General features: G+C 34.3%; 1 protein-coding gene across 1 annotated transcript; it reads right to left on the bottom strand.

Annotated features, from left to right (window-relative positions):
* Nucleotides 1–947: 947 nt before the first annotated feature.
* On the bottom strand, nucleotides 948–4,360 carry LOC132544343 (NPC intracellular cholesterol transporter 2-like). Its single transcript, XM_060207926.1, has 4 exons — nucleotides 4,285–4,360; nucleotides 2,087–2,194; nucleotides 1,365–1,537; nucleotides 948–1,037 (listed from the first exon to the last, which is right to left on the bottom strand). Exons 1-4 carry the CDS (start codon nucleotides 4,358–4,360, stop codon nucleotides 948–950), a joined length of 447 nt encoding a protein of 148 aa, XP_060063909.1.
* Nucleotides 4,361–20,995: the final 16,635 nt, after the last annotated feature.

Genomic DNA, 20,995 nt, shown 5'->3' with positions numbered 1-20,995 from the left:
ATTTGACTATTTTGGTAAAGAATTACCATATGATTTTTCATTATCTTAATTTTGTCCGAAGGACTACTCTCTCATTTTTGACCAATCCATCCCTTTCAGACTTGGTAGTGTTTACATTGAGATTAATTTATGATTTCAAGAAAAGCACGCTAATGCAAAAATAGCTTGCAGCAGTTATTGACCTTTTCCCAGCACTTAAATATTGCCGAGATGTATTCTCCCGCCAATTATCAGCAAATTTCTTTAAATCTTTGTAGCGTCATAGAAATTCATCCCTTCTTACAAATCCAATATTAGATAACTAAGATGTAATTCAGTGCCAGGAATTTGTCTTCTATTTCATCAATAACAGCAATGAAAATACCAACTTGTTACAGAATCTTGTTCCGAAAGGTTAAGTGTCTTGTGATTCATTAATGAAATCCCTTAAGTAAATCTTGATCAATTCAAATAAATACTGTCATATTCTCAAGTAAGAACAATGCAAACAAGAACATCGGAAAACATCTAATTCCACTCGGTATACAAAATGTCTTTGATATTTTAAGAAATAAACACACACACACCCACCTCCCCCCCCCCAAACGGTTTGGGTGAAATGTATTGTAAACTATCATTTGACATAATTTTTGAATAGGTCAGATGCTTGACAATACCATATTCACGTCTCATTTTCTTAGTTGTCAATTTGTTATTCCATCTGTTTAATGTTTTCACAAGTTGTTCGTATTGTCTAATATGGCAAGTGGAGCAAATAATTTAACAGGTGGGTGTCATCGATTTAGCAGAAGACGCTGGCTTTGCTGGAACTCCTAATCAAGTACTAGTGATTAAATAACAAAAGCGTTCAAATGAATGAGTGATGTTTATTCATTTAATAAAAAAACAAATATAAATGGCAGTTTAAGCGTCGTGTATCATTAATTGTTTTTAGAATTGCCTTTCCTTTAGCTGTCGGCGATAACGGCAGGAAATACTAAACAAAGGAAGTCATTCTTATTATCATCCTTGACCGCCATCTGGACAAGGACTGAAATCTAAATACGAAAGAAAAATATTTAGTAAGAATTCAATAAAAACCAAAATTGTTTCCAATATCAAGATCAATTTGTATAATTTTCTATTATTTTCAAATATGACTAGAACTTTTTATTGTTAAAAAATTCAAGCTTATAAATCTTTCTACACTTATTCAAAATATTTGTAAAAACTTTTCAAACTGGAATTGTTTCATTCATTTATTTTTATAACATTCATACTTAATCATGTTATTACATAGACTTATAATGTATATATAGAAATGATTTGTTTTCAAACTGAAACGTTTTTTATTCCGTCATTACTATTGATGAATAGCATTTTACCTTTGGGTAGGAAGGAGAAACATATATGTCAATATTATATTGAGACGAAGTCCCTGACTTAATGGGACAGACGAGATTTTTATTTGAGCAGCAATCCTCCGGGGACGGGAACTTGACAGGTACTCCGGCAATAATACCATATATGGAATTGGTAGGATGTTGCACGTCCTCACCTATATATAAAAAGTAACAGCTTTATGTGTGCATACTCATAATATAACAAAGGAAACGTACATTATTTCACTGAAAACTGTTTGTATCACATTGTTAACATTATGGTCCTTAGCATGCAAGATAAGGATTCATCATGTACGTTGACTACATAACTTTATTAATGTCAGTATTATGTGGGTTTGTTATTACGATATTCAGTGCACCTACCCATCTCGATTTCGATATATCTTCCTTTCACTTTATAGTTTTCTCGGATGCGTAATTTAGACCTTCATTATTAGAGCCAATGACATGAAAATTCTAATTGATATAGTTTTTTTTATTATTTGGCCCTAATGTGTAAATTTCTGATGTTGTATAAAAGGTGTATATTGATATGATAACTTTTAAACTCCGAAACTATTGCATATTGCGCAGTTGGTAACAAACAAGTAATTATTGATAACACTGACTAGATACTTCGAGCGTCGGCTTTCTTCGTGGTGTAGATAATGATAAATACGTCACCAATTATGCAGAGGACTAGGAAATTCGAAACTACGTCTTACTTGCAGTGTATTTGACAGACATGGTTGCATTTTTGCCGTGGACAAGATGACATGGCTCTGCCGTACATCCTCCAACATCTACTGATTGAATTGTAGCACCCTTGGAACCTAAAACAATAAATCAATTTATTGATATTGTGTATATTACAATGTTCTCAGTTTGCTCGAATTTTTTTAATGTTTTGCTAAAAGTGAATAAAATTTACATATAGTTAAATATTTCTGTTGTAAATTAACTTTGGTATAAACTAAGGTTTCCTACAGGAAACATTTTGATAGACGTACCCAGCAGTTCTCTCGAATATTTTCATGAGCAGGCAGAAACCGATAATGTAAAGTTGCCGATATTGCATGTTTTATTTTGCTGCATGCTCTGAATATGAAGACGACAAAGTTACTGACTGTTTTTATAAGCGTTTTGCTACGTTGGGAACTTTTAATTGTGTACAAGTGGAATGGTCAAAACGGCGAAGGAGAAAGAAAGTATTATTGGACAGTACCATAAACACTCCGAGGTAATAACGATTGTTGGACAGTGATGTTAACACTCCGAGGGAATAAAGATTGTTGGGCAGTGATGTTAACACTCCGAGAGAATAAAGATTGTTGGGCAGTGATGTCAACACTCCGAGGTAATAAAGATTGTTGAATAGTAACGTTATTTTTTTCCTTAAACGATCTATCAATAGTCAGGGTGATTTAAGGGCGATCTCGCGTAGTAAGTTAGGTGAGTGATCGTGTTTCGTGGAGGCTGATATATCTTCGTGTAAGCGTCCTTATGATACCACGAAATCAAAGCTGATTTTATGTTACTAGCTTACCGAAGTATGCTGTACTTCTGCAGGACCCCCTACAGGTCATATCATACCGACAATGGGTTAACCACTCATTACACTACTAGAATGCTGAGCTTTATACATGGAGTATAGGCTACCACTTAATATGATATGTGATATGACACTGCCTGAGGAGGGAACCCAAAGCCTCCCTCACTGAGACGAACGCTCAACTGAAAGGCCAAAAGTGAGGCAGTGTCAGTCAAGGGAAACATTAGGAAGAATATAGATATTTAAAGACGCATTCTTATGTCTTACCTACAGGATCTGGTTAATAATGAAAATATTGATAAAGACCATCTGATTCCACTTATATCTGCACTAATAGCTACAGCCTTTTATAAACAGGAATACTAACGACAACTATAAATGCAGGTATGCGTGGAAACAGGTGATCTGCAGCAGTTGTTCGATTGCGTAATAAGACGTTTCACTATCACAATTTCATCTACTATCGAAGGTGAGTATCTTACAGATAACGCAGGTCAAAGACTGTCGACTAACAATAGCTACCAACGAGCTCATCTAATCTGTACTTCGACCTACTTAGGAGAGCCTACTTGTCTATCGGTAAAGATTACTGTGGTTGTGTACACACTACAAAGGACGACGATATATAATCTTCATAACTTAAAGTCAAATATTAATCGCGAAGTTCAACACTTAAACATTTATTTACAAGTGATGGAAACTTATACCTAATAAGTCAATAGTAAATATCATTCTCGCATATGAACGTGTGACATTTCAAAATATACATTAGGTATGCGAATGCCCATTGATCGCGAAAATAATCTAGAACGTACTGTTTGCCTGTCAAGGTCGCGAGCAGAACCCCCGCTACAATAATCAAGTTTACATTAGTTAAATAGGTTTTACAAGGATTATTATTTAACAAATGAATTTGAAGTTCGAATTAAAATTGATATATCAAATTTGTTAAAAATAATAATCTAGCTCACCACTCTCGTTTGATTGCTAATTCAGTTTCCAAACCAACCCCATCCTATCCTATCAATTTGATAATGTCTGGTATCCACTTTCACTGCCCTCTAATATAATAAAGCTACCCATTCTTCCTCTCTGCCAACCCGTCTCACGTAACTGCATATCTCTTCTTTACATCAAGCCTTGTCCGATCTAGCATAAAAAATTTTCAGACTAATCATTTCAAGTAGAATCCAGTACTGTTTTCGTCCAAAATACCTTACCTGGTAAATATTAATACAATTACCTTTACCAGGTAAGATATTCTGAATATCTGTTCAAGTAGTCTGTAATTGATTAAGATGAATTACTTTCACATCACACAGAAAAATCGGGATAATATTCGTTGCAATATATCCCAAATTCAACACTTACCACAGTCTTTAAATTGAATAGAGCCGGCCATTGCCATGGCTAGCAAAGCCAAGAAGATCACAAGTGTGTACGCCATCTTCAAGTGAACAATTGAATTATCAGCCTAGTTTATCTATATATAGGATGTGTGACCTTCACCCCTCACCTTATGTCGTCAGGACATCACCCTATACTGTTTAATCATACGATAATTTCTACGATATCCGGAGTTTACAACGAGTGTAGATTCCTCTACAGGATCTACTGTCACGTGACCTACAGACGTATCGTGAAACAGAGGGTAATTGGACATATCGTAGGGCATGTATTTCGATGGATCACTTGTTTTCATGCTAACTTCATATTAACATATTGATAAAAGAGAAACAGAACATGTTTTTTGGGCAAAATACATTAATAAGAAATATACCGTTAATATGAACCAATACACATATACAGAAATACATTTACGTTTCCCCGCAGGTCTCTCATTACAGCAGTACTACACATTCAATGTAATTTGGAAATGATGAAAACTACAATGTTCTTGTCGGTCGTTCCATTTTTCGACTGTTCCAGTAGGAGTTTGAATGTTTTGTGCCGGAGTTAAAAAACAATTAAATCTCATCAATATTACTTTATTCTTTAATAAGCTTAGAAAACGCTAGATCTACTGTTAATCATTTCGTCGTTTTCCTTAATTCTTTATCAATGAGGTATCACAAGTAAATATTCATTGATAGAAATTTTTCATGACAAAATCTGGCACATGTATAGTAAATTTGATAATGTTGAGATAGTATGGTCTAATAGCTGCATCCATGCCCGATTTCCTCAAGAGATATGTAAAATATCGCCTCCATTTCAAAACAGCTCCCAATTATGATAACTACTATGACTGGATCTACATTATCGTATTAAATCATCTTTTATTACATTATATCGAATTATAACCAGATACTTAAATTACTGAAAAAAATCGTTTGTGATATCAATTTGATTGAAAAAGAAATACTCTGAAAATAAGAGTCTATATGGATGCAAGATACCAACCCCTTAACAAAACTAACATGTACATGAGATCTTTTCGGGATTCTTATGATTTGCCTGTTTACAATAATCAAGACAGAGAAATGAAAGCACTTGTTTCATTTTAATAATGTACTGAAGGTAATGGAGCCCTCTTTATTACGTACTCATACGTGTTGATATTTTCTGATGTTTCATGTACTCACGGCAGAGCAATGTACTCACTCCAGTGCATTACGGTTCCTGTTTCACTAACTAATGTACTCACAACAGAGCAGTGACGACTTCTGTATCAATTACTCTAGTACTCAGTACAAAACAGTGACGATCTCGGTTTCCTGTACTCACAACTGTGCACTTACGGTTGTCCGTGCTTGTTTTCTGCCTTTACCAATCGGAAACTTCGATGCAAAAACATCTACAATATCTCTAAACTCAAAGTAAAAGGTTTAGAAATAGCAGCGATCGTTTAATAAAGATTATCGTGTAATCTGGATATAAACTTTCGTAGAAAATTGCAATAAGACTAAAATTAGATTATATAATTTGAGTTTTGGTAGTGAAACGAAGATAAACAATTACAAGAAATACTGAAACAAATGTATCACTGCTTTAGGGTTGATGCCAGGTTCATTGTATTATGATTGAGAAACAATAGCTGTCTGGGATCGAGAAATGTTTCCGAGATCTCTCCTGAGACGTCCCCATAATGACTTTAATAAAGCTCGTAAATCCGTAGGAGTGGACCACATGTCTGTAGGGGATTCCCATGTTTATAATGATGAATAAATCGTGTGTGCTGTGATTGTTCTTGGAAACATTAAGATATAAGTGATGGAGCTGATTTTGTTGTTTCTAGTGAGCTGTCCTAAGTGGATCATCCCAAGCCCATTGTCGCCGTCTGGCTGCAAAACGGCTGTGTTATCTTAGGAGATACACGATAACCGTAATATTCTTTACAACATAAATATATATGTAATATATATTGCTGACATGGTGTGCAAAGGATGGTCGTTTATGTTCGAATGTCCGTCGTGTTATACATATTGTAAATAAATAATTCACTCTTTGTGTGGGTCTTGGACTTAATGTATTATTTATTCACATGCTGCCAAATCTATATCAACCTATGTCCTGTGAAATAATTCATGAGTAGAATGGCTGATGTGGCAATGTATGTCATTAATACAATCAGTTAAATGGTTGTAAAGATGCCAGTTATTGACCGATCTCTAAATACATGTATATTGTAGCTAATAAACTATTAGAGGTTCAACATTAAAATGATACGAAAAAATGTCAGAAACACAAGACTATGTGCACGGCCTGAAATAATCATTATGACGTCAGAAGATTTGTTGACATAATAAACCATGTTTCAGTATATTGATGAACATTTGTGATAAAAACCCCAGAAAATATAAGAAAATACCAACATGACAAGATAAGCTGATGTGCTCTTGAGAGAAGTCTTAGAGCCATCTTTCTATTGTAGTGAAAGCAAATACAAGATTCAAGAAAAAAGAAGAGAAAGACAACAAAAAACATAAAGAGAATACCACAATGGCAACATATTCATAATCCAAACTCAAATGCCATAAAACTAGGGCGAAATATGAACAAAACAAAGACTTACGCGGAAACCCCTAAAAATATGTAATGAGAATAAAACCAGGTGTTCCTTCGAGACATCCGCCATGTAAAACCATGGTCAATTCAAGTAAGTAATGTCACGTTTTCAAATGAGAACAATATATACAACAATGGAGCAAACAGGTAAACTAACGAGCATCAAGAACATCCAGCTTCATATCGCACAAAGAAATAGATTATTTCTCTATGAGATCACCGTGACGAAAGTAAAACGTCCCCAAAATTTTCATCAATCTGCATCGTTTGAAACCCTGTGTTACGTTATCATTCAGCTTGTTGGAAAGCTGTACATGTTGGTTTCGTTTTAGGAAAAGATCGAATTAGGCAGCTGATGAAGAGGAATCTGTCGAGTCTTTGATTTCCAATTCTGATGGATATATACGATGAACCTGGTCAAGAAATTTCTTCTCTTGTTAATTACTGGCAAAAACTTGAAAATAATTTAAATGATGTGTTTGATTTACAAAGAGAAGTAATTCTGGTTGGAGATATTAATCAAGATATGCTAAACCTTAGTCCAAACTCTCATTTTTATAGACTCTTATTAAAATACGGACTACAAAATACTGTTACTGAACCAACTAGGGTTACTCCTCAACCTTCAACTTCACCTGATATTCTTGTTACTAATAATGTTAACTTTGTTACTAATACATCTGTGCTACCCCCATCTTGTAGTGACCACTCCCCAATTACTGCTAACTTAAACTTCAAGTCTTTTAAGAAACTTGCTTATAAAAAAACCCTTATATATTTCCAAAATACTAATTTTGATGGAGCAAATGAATTTCTTAGTTCTATTGACTGGAATTTTCAATTAGTAGGTGATATTGATGAAATGAATTATATTCTAACAAAATTTAAGCTGCTATTGACCAATTAGTACCAAACAAGACTGTAACTATTAGACCTTATGACAAAATATGGATGACTAATGAAATACACTGAAAATAAGACAGAGAAATCGTCAGCATTCTAAAACTAAACAACAGAATTCCCAGGCCTCCTGGAATAAATTTAAAGTTATTCGAAACCAGCTAATTACCTTAATTCGAGCGGCTAAAAATGAATATCTATATAAATTACAATATTCTCTTATTGATAAAACTATTCCTCCTGGAAAATGGTGGCGAATTGCTAAATCAGTTATGAATCTACATAATAAAAGCGATACTGACTCTCCCCTGATAATTAATGATGATCTGAAAATACATCCTCTAGATAAAGATGAGTCTTTCAATGATTACTTCACATCTATTTCAACGACAGACAAGAATGCTGATGATTTACCACCTGACTATCCCCCACCAATTATCAACTTCTCTTCTATCGACATAACTGAACAGGACATTATTGACCAACTTCAGCTTCTAAATTCTAACAAACCTGCAGGCCCTGATGCCATCCCTTCCAAATTCATAAAAGGAGTTTCTCAATCCCTTGTTTAACCTCTCTCTATAATATTTAATAAATCTATCTCTGCAGGTGTACTTCCTACCTCCTGGAAAAATGCCCATGTAACACCTGTATATAAAGGGAAAGGAGGAAAAAGTGACCCTTCCAACTATAGGCCAATCTCTGTTACTCCAATCTCCAGTAAAATCCATGAGAAAATTGTTTTCAAATATTTGTATAACTATCTTTCAAGATACAATATTATATCTAGAAACCAATCAGGTTTCTTACCAAAAGATTCTACTGTTAATCAACTTTTAATTATATATGATGAAATTATTAAGCATTTGGATAAAGGTAAAGAAGCAAGAATGATATTTTGTGATATTAGCAAAGCGTTTGATAGAGTTTGGCATGATGGATTAATTTACAAATTGAAAAAATATGGTATTAGTAATAACATGTTAATGTGGTTTTCATCTTATTTATCTGACAGGAGACAGAGAGTGGTCCTAATAACACAAAACATTACAGGTGGGGTCACAAGGTTCTTGGTCCTTATCTGTTCTTGCTATATATTAATAATATTGGTGATGATTTACTATCTTATGTGAAATTATTTGCTCATGACACGTCCTTATATGGCCTAATTGAGGGTGACAGGCAAGATGCGGCTGATATACTGAATGATGATCTCCGAAAATTTTCTAGATGGGCCAATAGGTGGGGTATTATTTTCAGTCCGGATAAGACTGAATCCCTACTTTTTTCTAGGCGAATAGATTCTGAAATGCTGCATCCAAATCTGTATTTTAATAACTCGGTTATTAAAAATGTCATAAGCACCTGGGTCTAATTTTTAACAGTCATGCTAATTGGTCCAACCACATAAGCTTTATGTATGAGAAAGCTTATAAACGAATAAATATTCTTAGAATGTTAAAGTACAAAATTGACAGAAAGTCACTTGAATTAATTTATATTACATTTATTCGTCCTATTTTAGAATATGCTGATATTGTTTGGTCTAACTGCACAGAAAGGGAATGCAACATCTTAGAATCAGTTCAATTAGAGGCAATACAAATTATTATTGGTCTGAGACGGGGCACCAGTCTTGCTATCCTTTACAATGAGTCTAGATTAATACCATTAGCTAAACGAAGACACCTACATTAAAATATCCATTTTTTAAAATATTTTACATAACAGATGCCCTACTCATATAACTAATTCTATCCAGCCTTTTATCAACAATAATACTGCTCATTATCCTCTTCGACACAATAGGTTGTTTGCTGTGCCTCTTGCAAGAACTCGTCAATATAGCACTAGTTTCTTTCCAATACTCATGACTGAATGGAACGACCCATCCTGTCTGTTTCCCTCACTGACATCCATTTTTGCAATAATTAAAAAAAAATTTCTTGTCACAGCCTGTTATCTATCCTCTTTTACAATGCACTGATACTTTTAAATATTACAGTAACAGAAAGGCAAACATAATCTTGTGTCAACTAATAACCTCTGCAAGTAATCTAAATTTTGACTTATTTAATTCCCACCTTAAAGACAACCCTGCCTGTACTTGTGGCCACCCAGTTGAAGATCCTACTCACTTCTTTTTCCATTGTCCCTTCTTTACTATCCAAAGACAACTCCTCCTTAATTATCTTTCTACTCTTAGTGATTCTATACCTCTTACCACTAATACATTTCTTTAAGGATCTCTTACACTTGATGCAAATATAAATAAATCTATTCTTGATTTGGTTCAGAGATTCATAACTGATACCGGTCGCCTGTTTTAGCATTAGTATTCTTATATATACATTTTTTTCTATTTTTAATTTGAATTTGTAATCTTAAGCTTGGTCCGCCTGTCAGTTTTTACGGACTCAGCTCAGTATGGTGGGTATATGGACTGTTTGAACCTGCAGCCTGTGCCGTGATCAATTGACAAACTTTGACTCCATCTTGTTATATATAATTATATTACCTATCTAATCTTACTATTCTTTAACACTATGATTTAAATGATGGTAATGCTTGCCTAACATTTCTGTTAGATAATTATTCAACTGAATCTATATTCTAAATTCTTTTCCTGGAATGCTATCATTATTATTTAATATCTTAAATTTTGATTGATGTGTCTGTGTACTTGTTTAAGTTGTATGGAGAGGGGTTTCTTAGGCTCTGCCTGTTGCCCAATTTCATTTGTCACCAACATCAAGACAATAAAATGTTCTGAAATGAAATGAAGAAATTTCTTCTTATTTAAAGACAAGTCGTCATCAATATATCTGAAGATGAAATTAAATGATTGTGCAATGTTTTGCGACCCTTTCTGATAAGCTCTTCAATACATTACGCCTCGTATGAAAACAAAAACAAGTCAGCCAACGGAGGGGTGCAGTTAGTAAATTTCTTTGATTTGGACGATTTTTTTTAACGCAATACGCTTTAGTATTATTCACAATCATATATTTATACCGCCATTCACCGTTCGTGGAGAGGAAAGTTCTCAGTTTAGAATAGATTATGCTGGTGAATAGGGTGGGAAATTCAAATGTTCTTATAGAAAGTGTTCTGTAAAATAGGGTGTTGAAGATTAGTCAAAAGGTCTTTGGAGTTCATCAAAACTCACATATTAAGAATTTTTTTTCTTGAGTAAAGAGTATCACAATAAGACTGTAACCAAGCTTTGATAGTATGGTGGTTAGTAATTTAGACAAAAGGCTTGATTGAACAGCTAGACGAGTCAGCAATAAAACGTTGTTTGTATGTATTCTTGTGAAGTTTAGTGATCCAGTATAAAAGGGGAAGGTCCGTATCCTTATCATTATAAGACAATCTAAATAATTGTTATATCGAAGAATGAATAGCCAGTCTTTCGTCTTTCAAAGATAACATAATGTAGATGGAGTTTCCTTCGTTTCCAAGCAAGCAGCTCGTTTTGTATACAGGAACTGTAATAATGTTTGCAGACAAGGATCAAGATATTGAACACCTTATTTGCAGGCACAGTAAAATACTTGTCATGTAAATCTTGTAGTGTGGTTTCAACATCGGAATCGAGGAAAGCTGATCTTAGATTTGTTTTCATTTTATTTTTTATGATGGACCAAATAGACTTCACCCACTCAGAAAGTGAATCCAAAGCAGAATGTTCTCGTTTCGCCCATTCTCTTTCATAGTTTTCAACAGAATCAATAAGAGTCATGAATTCATATTCCAATTAACGTACGCGATTAATCTAAAGGCAAATATAAATGGCTTCCACAACAGGCAAGGTGATTATTGCAAATGATAGGTAGAAATATGTGTGTTCGACTTATCATCAACAAATGTCATGCAACTAATTCCAGAAGTTGTTGTAATTAAAAAGTAATGAATAATTGATGTAGAAATGGATGTGAAATCAACAATAGTTAACTATTTGATCTTTTCTTCTTCGACTTCCTAAGCATCCATTCTTTAAACTCCAAATGTAGTCCCCGCACTCTCAGATATCAACAAAACAAAGCAAATTAAATCGATTTGTAACGGATGAGTAGTTATAATTCCTTACAGTCATAATATCCATTCCATAAGCTTTAACTTATCAGTCGTAACAAAATGTTCACTTTCGGAAAAAAATATTTTTTAAGTAGGTCTAAGTAGATGCTTTGTTGGAACACACGCTATTCGTAGTATACTTAAGACTGCGTTCATCAGCAGTAAATATTGCCACTAGAACATTATCAGTTAATCACATTCAACTGAACCGGCGTCAAACCGGATATTCTCTTAAAGGTCTTATTGGTGATAGGATTAAAACGTTTATCGCATCCTACACCGCTCCAAGTAATTAAATGTTATTCTTGGTGGCTGGACAGGGCAGCATTGATCTGGATTAAGGAGACAGAATAAAACAAACACAAATGAACTGTGTGGACACCCACTGTCATATTATGAACGGTTTCACATAACAAAGAAGAACAAGGACAAAACAAATGTAGTAGACCGATGTTAAAATATTACATATACAGTTTAAAATAAAACAAAATGGCCATGATAAGTCGCATGTTGTTATACATACTATTTATTTACTGTTTCAGTTATTGAAATTCGATCATAAATTATCGCATCATATAATTTTTCATTTGAATGCAGCCGACGCCATCACATTTTAAAATCGTGATAATGTATTCTGCCTGCCACATCTCTCCTTGTAGTATTAAAATTGATCACGGATCGCGTCATTTCTTTTCCTTATCTGGCATGGAAACAAACGTTAAAGCGAATGTTAGGAATGTATGTTGTCGTCAATTCCGTAAAGCTTGTGTACTCGTCAAAGCTAACAACTAAAATCCAAGGCACCTTTTATAAAACAGGCATAATGCCTAAGCGTCAGACGACGATATTTAGTCTAGTATCGAAGAGAGTCCGTCGTTGTAGAAATACATTTTTTTTTCATATCTGGTTCCTTTTTGAAATGTTTCACTTTGCTTCCTTGTCGTTCGTGTTTGTTTTCAATGTCACGAAATATTTTAAACGTCGGAATAACATTTCCTAGATTTAAAATAACACTACTGGGATAAGGAATTTTGCTTTCATTCTACTGGGACGGACCAACATAAGTGAACATACTTAACAAGGTCTTGTATGCTAAAAGGCCTGTCTACAATTGGACCTTAACAAATGGTATTATTGTTCCTCTTTATGAACCAGCATTCGCCTCATTTAATGCTTTCAGTAGGGTATTCCAAACGTGTTATGTTGCATTCGCGTCTAAATTACGCTTGAGAGTAATACTGAAATTGCCTGTAACCTTCCATCACTGACGTGATTCGATTAGTAAAGCAATGATCTTTGTGTTGCACCACAATGCCACACCATGTACATTGTACATAGTGTCCGTTCCTTACAGCGATAACGACTTGCATGACCTGTGTATAGTATTTTTTATCCTGAAGGGAGGAAATATTTCACGTTCTATTACTCGTCCATTCCATCACTTGCATCTTTATAGCCTCAATTTGCCGTCGCGTATTCCCGGAAGTCATGCCATTTTCATTTATTGAGTTTATTGATAAAACATACCAGTGGTAAGAATTCAGGGTTAATGATATTGCAGTACATCGACTTGATGAACATTATACCAAATTAAAAAAATGGCATTATTCATTCACATTCAATTTGTATTCTTTTCATTTGACGTTACGTGAAACAAATTATGAATGTTAATCACCATGAGCTAAAATGTATGTCATATCTATTTGCTTCTTTATAATAGGAACACAATAAAATACGTTTAATGGGGTCTGAGATATTTGCTAATGTTGTATTTTTCTTGTAAGACCGTTTATATTGTTTTTTGATATTCATGCTTCCCAAATATGACATATTCACTGATCAATATGAAGGACCACGATTTATTTACTGATGAATACTTAATACTGACAAGTGGTGAAACGAATCGATTTGGCCCGATCCTTTGGGTCTAAATACGGCCTTCCTTATAATAAGATATTTCTGTTATTTCAGAACAGTCAGCGTTCACGCCGACGCTTTTTCACACGTAAATATCGTGACAAGGGACGCAGTGACATCGTGCTGTATTGTCATCACGCAGTGTTCTCTGTAAGTCTCCAAACAATATACTAGCTTATTTGTAAGGCGATAGAGATGCTGACATTCAACCGTGACAAGTTTAGGAAAATTGATCTATAGCCCAACAGTATTTGAATACTTTAAAAAAAGATCTATTGAACAGCATAGTTATGAAAATAAATATCTTGTTCATCCTTCTTAGTCCTTGATAGTTATGACAGATTACGACTGCGTTTAAACGCCATTTCTCATAATAATACACGAACTTCATCGAGGCAGAATTTAATAGATTAGATCCGTTTTTTTCAGAAAAAATGGTTTTATGATTTTCTTAAACATTATCTCCACCAAAAAAAATTGTGATTTCCATAAAACGGATGAAAAAAGAAGTTCCCAATAATAAAGTCAAGTCTGAGTTAAATTTGTTTAATAAGAGGCTATATCCGCGTTGACCACTTTTCAGGAATGTGATGTGTTGTGCCAATCGACGCCATTATACCTCTGTAAGATAAGGAAGATCATTCATAAATCACCAAGGATTTTCTTGTGATTTTTATAACGGAGTGGGAGCCTTAAACATACAAAGTCCAGTGCCATTAGCACAGGATTGTGGCAGCTCATAAAAGTCACATGACAGTAATGTAAAAAAGTATTTAATAACTCCATTTATACTTATATACATACTGATTGTGGGGCCACTATATAAACTGACATCACCAACGGATATGTTCTGATTTAACCATCATCGATTAACTGTTTCTTCTGATTTGTGATAATGTGTGGCCATTTATAACGTATATATTAAATACCAATTTGTCAACAGAGTCTTAATTCAAACTCAGATAGATGAAACGTGGGGAAAATATGAACTAAGTAGAGTAACACTAGGTGTTCCGAAAGGGTAAGCGCCTTCTGCTTCACTCTACAATACCTGCCTTGCAACATTGTTCAATCGAAGTAATATCATCTCAAACGAGAACAAATTTAGCAACAACGAAGCCACCTGACAAAATGCATATATACATTTGTCCTTACAGCACTTTTTTCCTTTCGGATAATTTTGAAGTCGTCAACTGAAGATTACAACAGGTATTAAAAACATGCAAGTTAATGAAAACCATGGGAAGTTTTACGGTTATCATAGTGATTCCATTACGAAATATTCCATTTTTGCGATATGGATTTAGACATGTTCAATACTTGTTAGTTTGCCTGTTGCTTCCGTTGGTTTATATCTCGAACTCATTTGAGATTGTGACATTACTTAGTTGGATTGATCAAGGTATACATGGTTGGTGTCGTCGATGAATCAGAAGACGCATACTCTTCAGGAATATCTGGTCTGCTTCTCCTTGTTCTCCTTCAGGAGTTTCCGGGTAAATCTTTCTTTGTTCATAGTTTGATCTAGTTTTATTGAATTCGAGTTTGAATTAAAATTTACGATATAGTACGAAACATGGACATCAAATTGAAATGAGAATATTTATATTTTGTATTGGACTGAAATATCATTATCAATATTATCTCATTCTTGACGTCCCGTCATAACATTAAAAGACATTAGAGTCATCAACCGGTGATTGACACAGCGATCAACAAGGAAATAATACAAAAGAACTAAAAGGCAAAAAACAAATGTTAAAAATCTCACAAAAAATCAAAATCGTAAATCACATCCTATAATACAAACCAATATTTATCATAGAAGATTGGTCAGGACTTAGCGGCGGGCCTTGGTAAATGTTTGGTTAAGATGAGGTCATTTCAAAGATAATTAAGTAGTTACTACCATGTGTATGGTTTGTAAAATAATCTTTATGATGTAAAATATGTAAGCGTACCTCAATCAATACCAGTAATTTAAACATCAGTCCTAAACAAACGACTAAGTTGACTTCATGAGTAAATAATCAGATCAAACAAATTTTTCACTCGTTGAAAAATTAACGAAAATTTGAAACATTTCGTTCTTCCACAAAAATGTGATAATGGTTAAACAGGAAGTAGCTATACTTAAGCAAATTAGGAACGGATCCGGACCAAATTTCCGGATATGTATCTGTCTGCAGTTATTTTCTAAATATATCTTTCACAGTAAATACAAAATATTAACTGTCATGGACCATAAGATCTAGATTAAAAAAATTTGAATTTTATGAAAGAATTTATATCATTTATCGATTTAGCCTCTTTCTATATATATATAATGGCAGCCTGTAATTTCATGAGATGATCAGTATTATTTTTATTGTGATAACTATGCACCAAAGCATTTGTGCTTATTGCTGAATAAGTGCATACACTCCACAATTCAGCAACAAATTCATGTACAATAGCTTTCAGTGAAGATTTCTCTTTAATGGTCAAAAACATTAATATAAAATCTAGTTATCATAGTATCGTAGTGAAAAATAATTTACATTTGGTCCTAGAATAATTAATTATTGTTATTAATTAGGTATGTGTGCATCAAAGTGTGAAGTAACTACACACAGATAGTAGATAACAATTCTTATACCTATTTTAATTTTTTGAGAACCAAATAATTTTACTTTAGAAACGCAACATTTATTAAAGACATCATTAAAACAACGGTGAATTCAGATGAACCACCATGTTTTACCTGCACCAGTAGATGGTTCCACTATGACATCGTTGACGACAAAACAATTCCAAGAATACATAAATGCCGTTGTGGTAACGCGCAACACAGTACAACCATCGTGCTGCATATCATCCACAAACGTGCACTCTACAGTAAAACTGTGATAGGATCGCACCTTGTGTGCGGTTTGGTAAAATATTTGACTAATATAATGGATTGAAGATTATACGTAAAACTCGTGTTGTTGTGACTTGACGGTGATTATAAAGTAATTTTTGACTTGCGCACAGATCTAGCTTATTTAATCTAGGCTTCCTATCGCGCATACGTCTTGCGCACATCGCATAACGTTGCGCGATTCCACAACCGTACATTGATATATTTATTTGCTATTTGCAAATACAAATGTATACTTATATATCATGCGACATTTCATTTAGATGTTTTGAATGTCTTGTCATGGTCACAAATGTGTTTCTATTTTTTATTGCTTTGTAAGTATTTTTGATTAATTACAGAGACGAAAGTTTCACCCGTTTGAAGTTTAGGATTAGTATACGAGGATTAGTCAAAGGTAGCCATATAACTAAGGTACCATATTACACCAAATAACAGCAAACACAAACTACTAATTGTAGTCAGTCATACATATGAAATATTGACTTAAATACGATGACTACATACTACCGTTAATTTAGGAGGGACGTCTCGGTTTCTAAAAATCGTTTTTATCTCAACATGGAAGTCTTTTAATTTGCATTATTATCTCATTAAATAATATAAGTAATAGTCATTATCTCGATCTTAACATTGTCGTGTATTAGTACAATGTGTGGCGTCACAGTTGAGTGGACCAAACATGTTAAAATAAGGCGAGTGTTAAGGATGTGCTAATCTGATAATCGTAACTAAAAAATGATCTCCAACAAAATATCTTGGACAGTTGTCTTTTAATATGCTTTGCCATCTGTAACTTGAAAACTGGCCATTTATATGACTTTGGAGAGAATTTCGTTCCTGGGCTACAATTTTTTTATGGTGTAGTTGATGATGTGATTTGGTTAATAGCGTGCATGAATCATCACCACGATTCTCAAATTTCAAATTCGCAAATTCCGACTTGGTGACCACTTTTCCAAAATTTTGGACCCTAAAATAAATATTTCATCTTGTTCTTGATATTGAAAAAAAAACAGGATTTTTTGGGTAAAAATTGCACAGGGACTCCCTCTTTTTAGCCCAACATCATCAGATGGTGTGCTATACAAATCGCCCTACGTCCGTCCACAAACAATTTTTGTTATCGCTATTTCTTGAGAAGTACTGGGTGGATCTTTCTTTAATTTTATATGTAGGTTCCTCTTTGTCCCTATGTGTGCCCAATTGATTTCGGGTCTGATCAGAAAAACAAAATGGCCGACAGGTAGCCATCTTGAATTTTGACATTGAAAGTTTGTTATGGTTATTTCTTTAGAAATACTGGATTGATCTTTCATATGTAGGTCGCCCGTGGTCCCTAGTCGTGCCCATTTTATTTTGGGTGTGATCAGATATACCAAAATGGCTTTCAGACAACCATCTTTAATTTGGCAGGTCAAGATTATCATTGTAGGTTGTGAGTGAACCGAGAAACCTAAAGGTTCAGTGTAATCTATGTATGAGGCAGTGAGACTGTCAATGATGGTCTTGTGTGTGCAGCATCTGTAGGTTTTGGCTGAACCGTGTAAATTTATTTTTTTAATGAATATCCCGTGTCATGGATCGTTGCTAGTAACCAGTGGTATACTCATTTTCGAGTTTCTGAGGTACGATACCAGCTTCATCGAAGGAATGGTGAAGGGGAGATATTCTTGAGAGTTTGACTGGGAATTTCAGACTAAAGTAAATACCAAACTTCTTCGGTACTGCATTGTATTCCAGCAGTGTCCATTCATCTGAAATGATTTTTATCTTGTGTAATTTGTGTAAATTTTTATTTGGGTGTTACATGTGCACATATCATAACTATTTACAAAAATATTATAACGTAGACTTTGTGTCATTCTACACCAAACTTGTCCAGCTCGAACATGGTGACAAGGTTCTTCACATTTAAACTGTAAGTATATAAAGTTGAGGGATGAAGGGCACTAACATCAGGTATAAACACAAAAAGGAAATACAAAACATGAGAAAATGAACTCAAAACTTCCCCAAAATCCTAATCATCCTGCATCTTTTGAACCCTGTTTTGTAAGTCTGTCAGTTATCGCGAATCATGATATTCGGAACAGGCCCCTGAATGTCGAAGCAGGCGTGTGACATTCCAGAAATGGATAATTTATACTAGGGCAATTAAAAATCATCGTGTTTATACAGCTTGGTGGACAGCTTTTATTGTAGGAAATGATCGATTTAGGCAGGGAATGAAGTAAGATTCACTTTGATTGAATCTAGATTCATACACATATGTTTTCCATAAAGAAAAAAGATTAAACCTCTGGAAAATATCTTATTTCCATTGTTCTTCAATTCATCTTTATGGGTGACGATTACATGTTGAAATTTGACACAATCGGAATGCAATTTGAAAAAGGCATTCGCGATATTAATTTCAGTTACATAAACACGATGGTTTTACGGTTATATTAGTTCTTCAGAACATGCCTTTGTATATAAAAACGGATTATTGTTTGAAAACCGACAGAACTACAGACGAGACAACACTATAGTAACGTTTATTACATTTAAATGTCTTGAGATTATAAAATTGTTTTTGTCTTGGTAAAAATCTTCCTTTGCTCATTAGGTACGGTCAAGCCAAAAACATTAATATTCAAATTGAAAGATGAGTTCGTTGGGATGAAACGACAATGTGGTAAACACGGTTTAATGACAAAAGAGACATCAAATCCGACATTCAGAGGAGAGCCGAAATTAGAAATACACCCATTTCTTTGCTCAGTATGGATTAGTGGATCTTGTTGACTAAATAAACTGGTGTGAAATAGACATTGATCGATTTACACGTGTTATGCAACACAACTTGATCAACGTCATGCTGACAATAGCCTTCTTCATATTGATATTGAATATTTTGGAAAATATGAAATACTCCATTTAGCATGAAGTCTTTGCAGAATTGGTTTGCCTTTTAAGAGGAAGATTGTAATTGAAGAATAATAATAATAAAGGGAAACGGATGTCAGTTGATGAATGTAGTGTTAATATGTAGTGACGTTACATAAATCTTCATAAGGTTTTTAGAAACCATACCGGTAAACTCTGCCATAAAACGCTTCGTCAGCTTTGTCACAACATTAAACAAAAAACCTTATCACTTGTTTACAGTAAAGGAAGGGAAAGTAATAAAATGTCAAAACTTATCTTTTTCAGAATGATCACCAGAGTAATGTAGTGTATGTTGGTTTGCCGTGGTGTGGGTGTTTTTTTTTATTTTAGTGTTGCGAAATATCTGATGCTGTGAATCCACCTGACCACTGTCACGTAACATATACGTCTTTCTAGTTAAGAGACGTCACGCCTTACGTACATGGTAGCAGCCAAAAAAATGCAAGATATGACGGATTCCTCACAAACATCACGATGAAATGACGATATCACTTAGTCACCGTAATGCTTTTATTAATAAGAATAAAAGGAACATCTATGTAAACAAGTATTTCCAATAATTGCTGCTAATGATGCTGACGACTTTTTAACAGATTTATAAAACCTTAAAATGATCAGGGCCATCGTTAAGAAAATTTCAAATTACCGACAATGGGACAAAAGCTAAACTAACCAACGGCAAAACGTCTATAAAGAAATCATTAGTAACATGGATACTCTTGCACAAGCCCACTTTGAAGATCTGATGTCAGTCGGTAAAGAGTAAGGTGAACTTTCGCCACAAACACTTGACAATCCATTTTGTTTGATATTTTTATGTCCAGTTAACATCTCTGGTCATTGAAGGACTACCTCTCTATGTTTGCAAGGAAAGAGTGTGAATGTGTGAATGCGTGATGGTAGCAGTCTTTGATAAGTTCTAGTAAACTTAGCAAGGTGCTACCACACTGAAGTATACTTCCGAAGGCCCATAGCAGAACATTTGACCCGGTCACATTCTGATAATGGGCATACATTTACCATAAAGTTGAACGTTAACCTCGACCAAGGGACAGAACACAAAGCTTTCATCACAAGGGGCGTATGTATGTTCAACAAAGGGCCAAACGAGAGATAATGTATGGCTGACATTAGGTAAACCGGAGTAGTTTCAGAAAATTAATCGCCTCATGCAATCATGTAATGAGGGCAGCAGGGACAAATACTACGTCCTATCTGCAAGGCAAGTATATCCGAGTGTAATGTATGTTATCCTCAAACTGGTTGCGACCGTCAAGCTAAGGGAACTAAAGATTACGGGAATGGCATATATAACAACGTGGTGAGGTCTATGAGAAACTA

Source organism: Ylistrum balloti, unplaced genomic scaffold (genome assembly GCF_031769215.1).
Source record: "Ylistrum balloti isolate Yb309-2 unplaced genomic scaffold, AGI_CSIRO_Ybal_v1 Utg369790, whole genome shotgun sequence".
In the NCBI taxonomy this organism is placed as follows: Eukaryota; Metazoa; Mollusca; class Bivalvia; order Pectinida; family Pectinidae; genus Ylistrum; species Ylistrum balloti.
This window is presented reverse-complemented; position numbering and strand designations above follow the sequence as displayed.